Raw genomic sequence first — 13,801 nt, 5'->3', positions numbered from 1 at the left:
TTTGCTTAAATCTACTACCTGGTGAACAGTCATAAAACACTTCCGTTTGGGTTAAGACATAGTCAACATAGTCTGCAATCTAAATAAACGTCACAACCAGCACCATCATTACATCACCGTTAATTTTGTAAATATTTTTGGAAAACTGTTATGAAAAGTGTGTCCTTTAATAATTAAAACCCATAATCGTTAAATCAACACAAACACGACATCGGAGAAGAGAGCAAGGATGGGGACGACGACGACAATGTCATCAGCCAAGTCACGTCATAATTTTGGTTTCATTAAAAAGTTAAAAGGTTTTAGTAAACTTTCACGCTTCGTTGAAAAACGTAATGTGAAAGTCGCTATTCATGTTAACAGGTAAGTAAACGGGGGAAGGGTCTGTTTAGTGGCTCCTGAGATTGACAAAATGTTCGCTTGTTTTCGTGGCACATTTCCTTGTTTGTTTTAATGCTTTCGTGGTTATGTTGACGAACTTTTTAATTAAAACAAATTATCGATAATTGTAATTTTGTATAAACAAACGCTAATGGACAGATGGTAACATCTGTTTTAATTCCAAGGACATCAAAAAAGGGTTATAATTTTAAATCGTGGAATGTTGGCAGGTGTGGGGAAAAGTAAATGGGAAATTAGTCTAAAAAAGTACAAACGATTCGGACAGCTTTGCCGTCCGCTTAGTATGGCATAGCTGTAAAAGAAAGGACAAGAGTGGTGGACATAAATGTATAAGGAACAGCTCCCAAATTAAAAAAAAAAATAGAATCTTTATATGTTCTAGAAAGTGGTTTATTGAAATCTGAGGTACATTTTTGTAGTTGACTGTATCCTTTATTTTTGGGCGGTTCGGTATCTGTGGACCAGAACAAAAGAAACAAGTAAAAAGTCGTTAAGTTCGGCCGGGCCGAACTTTTTATACCCTCCACCATAAAATAGTCTTAATTAAAATGGAATAATTAGGGTCCTTTCACAATTTTAGGTTGAAAAACTTTTCGACAATGGATAGACGCCTACTGCCTCCCACTATTGCTTAAATTACACTGTGAAAACAAATGTTGGGGCAGAGATATTTCCTTTTGGAGATGAAAGCCATTGGTGTGTGTATATTAAAAACCCCGAAGGAAAGATGCGCCGTGAGTCGAACTTCCGTGTTATGGCGTGATGAAGTTTTTGCAAGAGACCCTGTAAGCCATCATGAATTAGCATTATATCTTTGTTTGTCGTTTTTGTAGAGCTCTTAAGCAACAGTTAACAATGATATAACGCTAATTCCTGATGGCCCACAGGGTCTCTAACAAAAATTTCATCACGCCTTAACGCGGAAGTTCGACTCACGGCGGATCTGTCCTTCGGGGTTCATAATATACTCACCAAGGCCTTTCTTCCCGAAGATGAATTTTCCCTGCCCCTGACTTTCACCTCCATTTTGTTGCACAGTGTTATCTAATCTAATCTAAAAAAATGTGTTCAGCTAGGTGAAAGGTACCACCTACGGGGCTATATCAAAGAGTCAACCTATCTTTAAATTTATTGGCGGAAAAGTTTTATAGCTGCAGGGAACTTCAAGAGTCAAAAATGGGCCCATGTTGACGAATTTTAGTGAAGAAATTTCGTGACCACTGAAAATTCCCGAAAATCGGAAGGTACAGTTATATGGGGGGATATACTAAAACATGGACCTATATTGACGATTATTTTTGAATAGACAAAATTGTAGCTAAAATTTTCAAAATACCGATCATTACAGCTAGTACGGTTAAAAATTGCAGCTAAAATTCTCAAAATACCGAAAATCGGGAGGTACCGATATATGGGGGCTATACCAACACATGGACCTATGTTGACGATGTTTGGTGGAGATGTTTAATGACCACTGAGAACCTCAAATGTCAAATTGCAGATAGTTCGGTTACAAATTGTGGCTAAAATTCTCAAAATACCGAAAATCGGGAGGTACCGTTATATGGGGGCTATACCAAAACATTTACCTATGTTGACGATTTTTCGTGGAGATGTTTTATGACCACTGAGAACCTCAAATATCAAATTGCAGCTAGTTCGGTTAAAAATTTTAAATAAAATGCTCAAAATACCGAAAATCGGGAGGTACGGTTATAAGGGGGCCATACCAAAACATGGCCCTATGTTGACGATGTTTGGTGGAGATTTTTCATGACCACTGAGAACCTCAAATCTCAAATTGCAGATAGTTCGGTTACAAATTGTGGCTAAAATTCTCAAAATACCGAAAATCGGGAGGAACCGTTATATGGGGGCTATACCATAACATGGACCTATGTTGACGATGTTTGGTGGAGATGTTTAGTGACCACTGAGAACCTCAAATGTCAAATTGCAGATAGTTCGGTTACAAATTGTGGCTAAAATTCTCAAAATACAGAAAATCGGGAGGTACCGTTATATGGGGGCTATACCAAAACATTGACCTATGTTGACGATGTTTGGTGGAGATATTTCATGACCACTGAGAACCTCAAGTGGCAAATTGCAGCTAGTTCGGTTAAAAATTGTAGCTAAAATTCTCAAAATACCGAAAATCGGGAGGTACCGATATATGGGGGCTATACCAAAACATGAACCTATGTTGACGATGTTTGGTGGAGATGTTTAATGACCACTGAGAACCTCAAATGTCAAATTGCAGATAGTTCGGTTACAAATTGTGGCTAAAATTCTCAAAATACCGAAAATCGGGAGGTACCGTTATATGAGGACTATACCAAAACATGGACCTATACCCATATCCTTCGGGATATAAGTTTATTGATCATTAGGAACCCTAAGTGCCAAATTATAGCTAATTCGGTCTGCAAATGTGGCGAAGAACGTCAAAATACCTCAAATCCGGAGGTACCGTTATATGGGGGCTATACCAAAGAGTGGACCAATATAGCCCATCTTCGAACTTGACCTGCCTATGGAAAAAAGACCCACGGGTGCAAAATTTCAGCACTCTATCTCAATTATTGCGGACGCTAGAGTGATTACAACAGACGGACAGACGGACATGGCTAGATCGTCTTAGAATTTTATCCTGATCAAGAATATATATACTTTATAGGGTCGCAAATGATTAGTTCGATGTGTTACAAACGGAATGACAAACTTAATATACCCTCCATACTATGGTGGAGGGTATAAGAAGGATAAAAATCTAATATTTTCAAAATTTTTTTTGGCAATTTTCGCATTTAAGAACCGTTCATAGACATTTCGAATATTCCAGAAAGTTGTTTGCTGATATGTGTGCTACATTATTGTTGTTAATTGTTTTTTTTAAATTTTGGACGGTTTAGTATCTATGGAGCGGATACCGAGAAAAGATGATAAAAATAGCATTTGTTTAGCTATTTTGGCAATTAAGAACCGTTTCTACAGAGTTCATATTAGAAAGTTGTTTATTGAGATCTAAGGAACATTTTTTAGTAGGTTGTTTGCTTCAATTTTGATCGGTTTGATATCTGCAGACCAAAATACGACAAAAAATATAATGGAAATTTGACCTTGACCTTGATGATGAAGGTAAATGGATTTTATGTGTTCACAATTATTATTCTTTAGGACAAAAGCCACAACCTTGCCTCCAAGAGTAATCCAAAATTCCAAGCGGTTTAGAAGATATGTGCCTGGCAATATGATCGCTTTTGACATCAAAGCTTTAGGTATTTGGGGGCAATAACCGCGAAAGTTGAAATGATAGGGAAAAACGCCGGGACACGTGTCTTCTTATTTTTGGTCTTCTATCACGCTGCGGTGTCAAAATATGGTTAATAATTTTCGTGTCGCATAGTGAAATTGTAGCTAAAATCTTCAAAAATACAGAAAATCTGAAGGTACCGTTATATGAGAGCTATACCAAAACATGGACCTATATTGACGATTTTTGATGGAGAAGTTTCGTGGCCACTAATAACCTCAAATGTCAAATTATAAGTATTTCTGTTAAAAATTGTAACTAAAACCCTCAAAACACCGAAAATCGGGAGGTACCGTTATATGGGAGCTATACCAAAATATGGACCTATATTGACGATTTTTGGTGAATATGTTTCGTGGCCATAATGAACCACATATGACAATTTACAGGTTGTTCGGTTAAAAATTGTAGCTAAACCCCTCAAGATACCGAAAATCGGGATGTACCGTTATATGGGAGCTATACCAAACCATGGTCCTATGTTGACGATTTGTAGTGAAGAAGTTTCGTAACCACTGAGAACCACAAATGTCACGTTGCAGCTAGTTCGGTTTAAAATTATAGCTAAGACCCTCAAAATACCGAAAATCCGGAGATACTGTTATGTGGAAGCTAGTTCGATTTTTGGTGGAGAATTTTCATGACCACAGAGAACCTCAAGTGTCAAGATACAGCTAGTTCGGTTAAAAATTGTATATGGGAGCTATACCAAAACATGGGTGACGTAGGGGATAGAAGATACCCAGGAACAGTCCTGACCGGCTTGAACATGGCAAAGCCCAGGATTTATCTTGGTCCTCTTTCATTTCAAGTGGACACTAACCTCCCCGTTGAACGGGCGTTTGGGCGTCGGGTTCGCAACCCTCCTCCAGAAAATACAGCCTACTATGAAAAAACGAAAGAAAAGAAAGAAACAAAACCCTCTAAAGTTGACGAACACCGCCAACGTTTTAAGTCCATGATCTGCGAATCTGCACCTGGAATGTTCGAACTCTTTATAGAGAAGGTGCAGTTTACTCATTGGCAGATGTACTTGAAAAATACAATGTCGACGGGAAATACAATGGAACGGGAAAGGCGTCACAACAACACCTAAAGGTGACGCACTGTATTATAGCTGCCATGACACAAAGCATGAGTTTGGTTGCGGATTTGTAGTTGGTCGGAGGTTAAAACATCTGGTATTCAGCTTCATCCCAGGGAAAAAGACTCGCTGCAATTCGATTAAGAGCAAAATTCTTCAACATCAGTTTTATTTGCGCTCATGCTCTCACTGAAGACAAGGACGAAGAGATATATTTTACGAGCGCTTAGAAGAAACTTATGAAAGTTGCCCTGCCCGTGACATTAAAATTATACTAGGCGATTTTAATGCCAAAATTGGAAAGGACAATATCTTTGGCCCAACAGTCAAGAATTTCAGTCTCCACAGTGAAACATCTGACAATGGTATGGGGCTGATAGACTTTGCAGCTGCAAGAAACATGGTAGTTAGCAGTACCAGATTTAAGCATCTCGATATTCATAAGGGCACCTAGCTGTCTACAGATCAATGAACAAGATATCAAATTGATCACGTTGTGATAGATGGAAGACATGCATCAAGCGTGTTGGATGTACGATCGTTCCGAGGTGCAAACATAGACTCGGACCACTACCTTGTTGCAGCAAAGGTACGTACCAGATTAAACGTTGCAAACAACGTGCGAAAAGACACAACACGGAAGTTGGACATCGGCAAACTGCAATCACAACAGATACACACAGCATATTCCACTCAACTGACCCACCTGCTTAATCAAAGCACTTCTCGTCCCGATAACATATCAGGACAATGGTAAAACATTGCCCACACCATGCAAACAGCCGCAAAATCAGTACTTGGATACCAGAGACCTCCACCAAGGAATCATGGTATGACCTGGAGTGTCGTGATGCTACCGAAGAGAAAAATGCAGCATATAGGGCTACTTTACAATCTGTAGCAACGCGTAGCGCACGAGAGAGGTATCGGGAGAAAAGGAGAGAGGAGAAACGTCTTTTCCGCAGGAAAAAGAGAGAGATGGAAAAGCGGGAGTGTGAACAAATCGAGATGTACAGGAGACAGAATGAAGTCCGAAAATTCTACCAAAGAGTGAAACACTGGCACATCCTCCTGTAGAGCAAGGTAATATGGTAACTGATACAGATAGTGTGCTAAGGATATGGAAAGAGCATTTTTCAAAACTGTTGGTATCCAGCGAAGACGACGAAGATACCACAGATCCAATCCCATAAGATGGTATTGAATGTATACCGCCCAGCCAAGATGAGGTTGAAACAGCAATAAAACTGCTCAAGAATAATAAGGCAGCAGGAGCCGATGGCTTAGCAGCCGAGCTGTTCAAATTCCCGCAAAGCTCATTCGGCTTTGTAGAATGAATTTAACTGACATGAGATCCTCAGTTAAAATAGGAAAGAACCTCTCCGAAGAATTTTGTATCAAAAGAGGTTTCAGGCAAGGAGACAGCCTCTCGTGTGATCTCTTCAACATCCTGCTGGAGAAGGTTATTCGAGAGGCAAACGTCAAAAGAAGTGGCACAATCTACACCAATAGCCACATGTTACTTGCTTATGCTGATGATATAGATATCATGGGACGATCAGTAAAAGAAGTAACATATACCTTTATGAAGGTTTAAGGAGAATCTGCTAAAGTGGGTCTGTCGGTAAACGGTGGGAAGACTAAGTTGATGGTGTCGACGCGTAATGCGTCCATAGAGATCGGGCCAACTGTTGACGTTGGTTCCTATAATTTTGAGGTAGTAAAATACTTCGTCTACCTCGGCACCGCCGTAAACGCAACAAACGACATCAGTTGTGAAATAAAAAGAAGAATTGTATTGGCTAACATATGCTACTTTGGCTTAAGTAAGCAGTCTAAAAACAAAGCCACATCTCATCAAACAAAAATAACGCTTTACAAAACACTGATACTACCAGTGTAGATAAGGCGGTGCTTGGAGTGTTTGAGAGAAAAATTCTTCGAAAGATCTACAGACCTATCTGCGTTGACGGTGAATATCGACTTCGTATGAACCACGAGCTGTATCTGTTATACAACGACATCAATATTGTTGAACGTATCGAGATGCAGCGATTGCGTTGCCTAGGCCAAATAATAAGAATGAGCGATGATGAACCCGCTAAAAAGGCGTATAAATTCTGACCACATGGCGGTGCACGCAGAATTGGCAGGCCAAAGAATAGATGGCGCAAAGAAGTGGATGAAGAGATGACAAGGCGCGGTATTCCAGAAAGAGAAGCAATAAACAGAGAGAAATGGAGATCTTTTCTTAGTTCGGCCTATAGAACATATTTCTATAATGGGCCAGCTAAGTAAGTAAGTATACGAAAATTACTAAATGGTACTCAATTTGGTATGTTCCTGAAAGTTGTTTACTGATATCCTTGCTACATTATTGTAGATGATTGTTTTCTTGAATATTGAACGGTGGACCAGAACCAGAGGAAACTGAATAAAAATCCAAATTTTTTTGCTATTATGAGCTTTAAGAACCGTTTGTACAGAGTTCGTATGTATTAAAAAGATGTTTATTTAGATCAAAGGTACATTTTGGTTGGTTATTTGCTTCAAATTTGATCGAGAAAAAAGATGTAAAAAGAAATTACATCTTGACGATTCTGGCCTAGAAGATGAAGTTTACGTGTTCACAACTTTTTTCTTTTTGAGAAGTGATACAACTTTGCCTCTGAGATTAGTTCAAATTTCCTAATAGTGTGGAATATATAATCCTGACAAAATGACCCCTTTTGGCATCAAAAAGCCTCAAAAGTTGGTATTTTTTTGGTCTTCTATCACGCTGCGGTGTCAGAATATGGTTAATAATTTTCGTGTTACATTGTGTTATACCCAAATATACGAAAAGTACTATTTTTTTAACAAATACAAAAAACGTACAAATTCTGACATTTTGTACGGGGGTCACTAATGGCTGAATCGGTATTGGAAATACCTACTATATAGCTACAAAAAGTAGTAAAAGGTACATAAATTGCACTTCGGTTTATTTACTTACAAGAACAGAAAGCCCTTAATTTAAATGCCTCCAAAAATGGGGCTCGCTGTTGATGTGTAATGGTGAGACATGTCTGATTTTTTTTATTTTTTTTTTTTTTTGAAAATCGAACTAAAGTTGTACGAATAGTACTTAAATAAAATTAAATATTGATTAAAATTGATATTAATACAACAATTTCAAATTCAAATTCATATTTATTGAGTCTTTTTTTTAACAAGTAACAAATTATAGAATTATAATAAAACGTAAGCTTAAAACTATTTTGTATTGTTTTAATTAATACAACAACATTTTCAGTGTTCGGCATTTCTATATTAAAATATGTTTATATGTTTTTTACATCCTCACCGCATACGAACTAGCGGGCACTTTTCTAGTAAATAAATATTTATGTTTGTTAAAATTGCCTTCAAAATATAACGATATAATTGAAAACAAACAAAAGGTGTAACCACAAAGCTCAAACGATTACAAATTATAGTTTCTTGGTGTTCGAACAACTTGTAACGTATGAACTAGTAAAAACATTGAAGTACAACAAGTATCTCAAATGCATACATCGACCATTCGCTTCAATGACCGTTTGTATAAAAATTTAAGAGCTCCAAAATCATAGGAAGAAGATTTTTCATTGTATATATTATTTGATATATCATTTGTTTGTCAATAACTCATATTTGTTATACCAACTGCAATTTATAATAACTTTATTTTATTCTGTTTATTTCGTTTCTTTATTATTAGACCGGAACCCGAATATAACAAGGACATACGAAAATGTTTGGAAGACTGTACTGAATTCAAACAAATACACCGTAAGTGTTAAAAAATCTTAACTATCAAGTTATAAATTAATACAATTCAACAAAAACAAGTGAGCAAATGCTATAGTCGGAACGGGGCCGCATTGGAAATAAAATTTCCAAAATTAGAAATAGGAATATCTGAACGTCTTTGTCCATATTTCAAGTATTTGACCACCTTGGTAGCACAATTCATTCACAGGCTTCGCTTTTGGAATACCCCTACTGGAAGATCGGAGATATTTTTATATTTGAACATTCCGACGCCTGAATATTATTTAACCATCACCAAAATCAATAGGTTTTTTCCTCTCTGGAACCATCATCAGCCTTTAAAATTTCTGACGATCCAAAGCTCTACTCTTGAAGCTACTTTAAATGGAAGGTGCTTACACCTGGGAAGTTTTGCGGATTCTGAAACTACAATGTTCCTAGATGAGAAAAACCAAAAAAAAAAAAAACAAAAAAATCGCCGGAGCGCTTTTAAAATAAATCGCGATTCAAGTTATGGTTTTTTTTTAAGTTATTACGATTTTGCTTTGAAACCGCAAGTCCTATCCGAAGAAGACTAAATACAATGTTGTAGCTATGAAAATTCTCTCCAAGACTGACCTTCAAGGTATTTTCGTTGGTTTCAATGTTTTTTAAAATATAGAAGTTCAAATTGGGACAATGCACTGACTGTATCGTCTCCTTATAAAATAGTGTCATGACTACAATTTCCCAACTTAAACTTATATATCTCAAAAATGATACAACCTAGGAAAAAGATACGAAAGCCAATCTTGTGGAGAATTTTCGCAGCTACAACATTTTTTTAGTCCCCTGCGCATAGGACTTGCGGTTTTCAAGCAAAATCCTGAAGACTTGAGAAAAAAATCTGAATGATTGATCTGAACTTCTATATCTTAAAAACGGTAAAATCTACAAAAATATTATGCACGTCAATCTTGTACAGAATTTTCACTGCTACAACATTTTATTTAGTCCCATTTCGATAGGACTGGTTTCCAAGCAAAATCGCGAAAACCTAAAAAAAACCTAAATATGTGAACTTTGACGGCGATTTATTTAAAAATTCCTCCAGCGATTTTTTCTTGTTTTTGGTATTTTTATCACCTATGAACATTGCTGTTTCAAAATCCGCAAAAACTTCCCAGGTGTGAGCGGTTTTCACTTAAAGTTAGTTAATGCACACCATTTATGACATTGCTTTATAAGGTAGCGATAAAGTCAATGCATTGCCACAATTTGAACTTGTATATCTCGATAACGGTAAAACCCACGAAATTATCATAAATGACAATCTTGTAGAGCAACAACGTAGCAACAACATTTTCTTAAGTCCCATTTCGACAGGACTTGCGGTTTCCAATCAAAATCGAAAACCCTAAAAATGTCAACTTGAATCGCGATTTATTTAAAAAGCGCACCGACGATTTTTTTGTATTTTGATTTTTCTCATCTATGAACATCGTAGTTTCAGAATCCGCAAAAACTCCCCAGGTGCAAGCACCTGCCATTTAAAGTTGTTTCAAGAGCACCGTCTTTTCCTTCCATTGACAGGCTTTGATTTTGTAATAACCCACTAGAAGCGGAAATTTCTGCTACAAATCCTAGGGTTGTGTGTTCAACGTTCACAGTCGGTACGCGAGCTTTTTGTTGGCAACATGAGCTTTGTTCTTTTACTTTTTAATGGTAAAAGTGGTAAAAGAGAAAACTGCCAAAATTGCTCTCTCATGACCTGTTTTACCAGGAAAGTAAAGGGACGGAAAATGGTAGATCAGGTAACAAAGTCAAAATAAAACAGAAAAATTTAATTTTATTTTGCATTTCAATGTTTTTAATTTTGTTTTGTCATGTAGCAAAATTAGTTCTACCATTTTTTACCCGAAGAAATTTGTATAATAGCCTGTGGTACAAGATAACGCCATTCTCTCTCTGTCTTAAAAATTCCTTCCAGTTTTACGACTTTTTGGGGTTAAAGAACGCTTTGCAAGTTAAAAGTGGTAACCTCAGGCAGGTAAAGAACAAATAGTGGTGCATTTTAATGCTTGTACGTGTGACCGAGTGTGTAGTGCATTCGGCTACAAATCAGAAGTTCGCATGATCAAATCCAGCAGAGAGCGAAATGAAATAACATGAAAAGACGAATTGTGTTGAAATTGAAAACAAAGTCCACCTCAACTGTTCTAAAAATATTATTTTTTAGCTCATTTTTTCAACTTTTAGTAGCCACAGAATAACTATTTATTCTAGTGGTCATAGAATAACTCGTAAATCAATGCAACATGCCCTTGTTAAAGTAAGGGTTATTAGGGGGATTTGTATATATTTAGACTACCAGAAAGTACTATAAAACCCCATTATTTAGTAAGGATTTTTTTTTTGCTTGGATAGTCGTTAAAAATCGACTTCGTCTCCGGACAATGGCAGTAGGTTCTTATACCCTACACCACACTGTGGTAAGGTGTATTATGTCTTTGTGCATTTGTATGTAACATGCAAAAAAAACGAGATGGACCCATAGTTCCTTCTAGGCACATACATATGTACATAAATTCACCTTCTGAGTCGATTTAGATTTTGATATAGCTCCATATATATTTCTCATATTTGCTGCACCAAACCCGCTATATATGTTTGATTTCGATGAAATATGGAATGTGTGACTGAGTTCGGTCTAAAAATAATCGTACCAAATTATATCGAAATCGGTTCAGATTTGGATAAAGCTCTCATATATATTTAAGGTCGATTTGACGTATTTGCTGTAGCAAACAGGCTATATATGTCCGATTTTGATGAAATTAGGAATGTGTGACTGAATTTGGTCTAGAAATTAATGTGCCAATTCATATTGAGATCGGTTCAGATTTGGATATAGGTCCCATATATATTTTTGGCCGATTTCTTATATTTGCAGCACCTAACACGCTATATATGTTTGATTTAGATGAAATATAGAATGTGTGACTGAATTCGGTCTAAAAATAAATGTGTCAAATTATATCGAAACCGGTTCAGATTTTGATGTAGCTCCAATATATATTTTCTGCCGATTTGACGTATTTGCTGCACCAAACATTTCTGATGAAATTAAGAATGTGTGACTGAATTCGATCTAGAAATAAATGTACCAAATCATATTGAAATCTGTTCAGATTTGGATATAGGTCCCATATATATTTTTGACCGACATCACATATTTGCTGCACCAAACACGCTATATATATATCCGATTTTTATAAAATTTGGTCTAGAAATAAATGTGCCAAATTATATCGAATTCGGTTCAGATTTACATATAGCTCCCATTTATTATCGGCCGATTTCACTTATTCCTGCACCAAATACGCTATATATATGTGACTGAATTTGGCCTAGAAATAAATGTGTCAAATTATATTGAAATCGGTTCAAATTTGGATATATGTCCCATATATATTTTCGGCCGATTTCACGTACATATTTGCTGCACCAAAAACGCTATACATATATGTTTGATTTCGATGAAATATGGAATTCGGTATAAAAGTAAATGTGCCAAATTATATCTAATTCGGTTGAGATTTGGATGTAGCTCTCATATATATTATCAGCCGATTTCACTATTTGCTACACTAAACACGCTATATCTGTCCAATTTTGATGGAATTTGGAAGGTGTGATGGAATTTGGTCCAGTAATAAGTGTACCATATTATATCGAAATCAGTTCAGATTTATTTATGTATATCTCCCTTATATTTTCTACATATTCACAGTGGTGTAGGGTATCTTATAGTCGACCCGCCCGACTTTGATCCTGTCCTTACTGTTTTTTATTGTTTCAATGACATGGGCTAAGATTTTATATATCTCTGTCGGCAATTCTTGTTTACTTGTTTTAATTTAAACATATTTAATATAAAATCCATACTATGGTGGAGGGTTAAAAACCATGAATTCCCAGCAAAATTAATTGGAAGTAGTGCAATGTAAACTAGTTTTTTCACAGCATGTTTAGATGCTGTTCTAACGGAGTGGTGAAAAAATGCACTCCATTCCCCAAATTTTATGCGCATTCGGATGCGATCCAACAAATGACATCCATTTCTCACATTTTAAATGCATCCGGATGCAGTTCAAACGGAGTCGTGTAAAAGGCAACCCAACGTCTTACATTTTAACCGTATTCGAATGAAATCCAAAGATTGACATACATTTCTCACATTTTAATTTTTGTACATTCCTACAAGCGCACGGGAGTGCTGTTGGAGAACATGTCGTAATCTTAACTGGCGATGGGAAGACAATATAGAAAAATATAAAAACGCCTTTAACATCCCAGCAAAATGTTCGCTGCCAAAGATGCCATTCAATCATGGTGCAAGTGATCTGGGATGTCATCTTTTTAGCATCTTCATCGATGAATTTTATATGAGCGTGGACACCAAAAGATGCTACTCATTTTAGGATCCAAAGCATGACATTTACACCATCATTTCTACTAATGCTTTGGCATGTAATTTCCAGCAATGCTTTGGCATGTAATTTTCACCAACCCTTTGGAATGACATTATCATTACGACGAGAGTTTTAACAACGTTGGTTGTGATTTCGAGTCTCCGACAACATCAAGCCTATTGTAAATAATTAATCTTATATATTTAGAAAAATGTGTATAAATAAAAATACAAAATTTATCTCTATTGGATCGAAGGAATGGGTTCAAATGCTGATAAAAAAATCGGATCTTGCACGACTACCTTTGCATGGGTTCAAATGCTGATGAAAAGATCAGATCTTTCACAGCTTCGTTTGAACCAATGCAAAAGATACCATGAAGTCACGTCATCGCATGGAACCCTTTCCTTCAAATTTTGCTGGGATATGAAGGAGAATCTTCATGATCTAGAAGAAGAGGTCCAGGATTACAAAAGAGAACCTCTAGATCAACAAGCATAAACAGCTAAAGTTTGAATGGGGTCCTCGGAGCCCATCCCCATCAATCACATCTGAAGAGCCTCTGCTGCCAAACCAAACAAACCAGAATAGTTTTGGATCAACTACGCTCGGGATGGTGCAGCCGTATAAACTTATATTGGGCAAGGATCGACGGCACTGTGCAAAACACCACCAAACCTACTCAACTTACTCTAGTGGATCTGGGGATGACTCAGAGCCATAGGTATATGTATGCACACACATATA

General features: G+C 36.7%; 1 protein-coding gene across 1 annotated transcript in view; it reads left to right on the top strand.

Annotated features, from left to right (window-relative positions):
- Gr5a (Gustatory receptor 5a) overlaps positions 1-13,801 on the top strand; it is a 44,378-nt gene continuing 30,577 nt past the window's right edge. The window contains exons 1-2 of the mRNA XM_073982870.1: positions 1-363; positions 8,548-8,618. Of these exons, the coding sequence (XP_073838971.1) occupies positions 230-363; positions 8,548-8,618 (205 nt within the window). The 5' untranslated portion in view covers positions 1-229. The remainder of the gene's footprint in view (positions 364-8,547; positions 8,619-13,801) is intronic.

The sequence above is a fragment of the Musca autumnalis genome, unplaced genomic scaffold, assembly GCF_047663935.1.
Source record: "Musca autumnalis isolate F117 unplaced genomic scaffold, ASM4766393v1 scaffold_4, whole genome shotgun sequence".
NCBI classification, from domain to species: domain Eukaryota; kingdom Metazoa; phylum Arthropoda; class Insecta; order Diptera; family Muscidae; genus Musca; species Musca autumnalis.
Note: the sequence above shows the minus strand (reverse complement) of the source record. Positions and strands in the feature narration are given on the sequence as shown.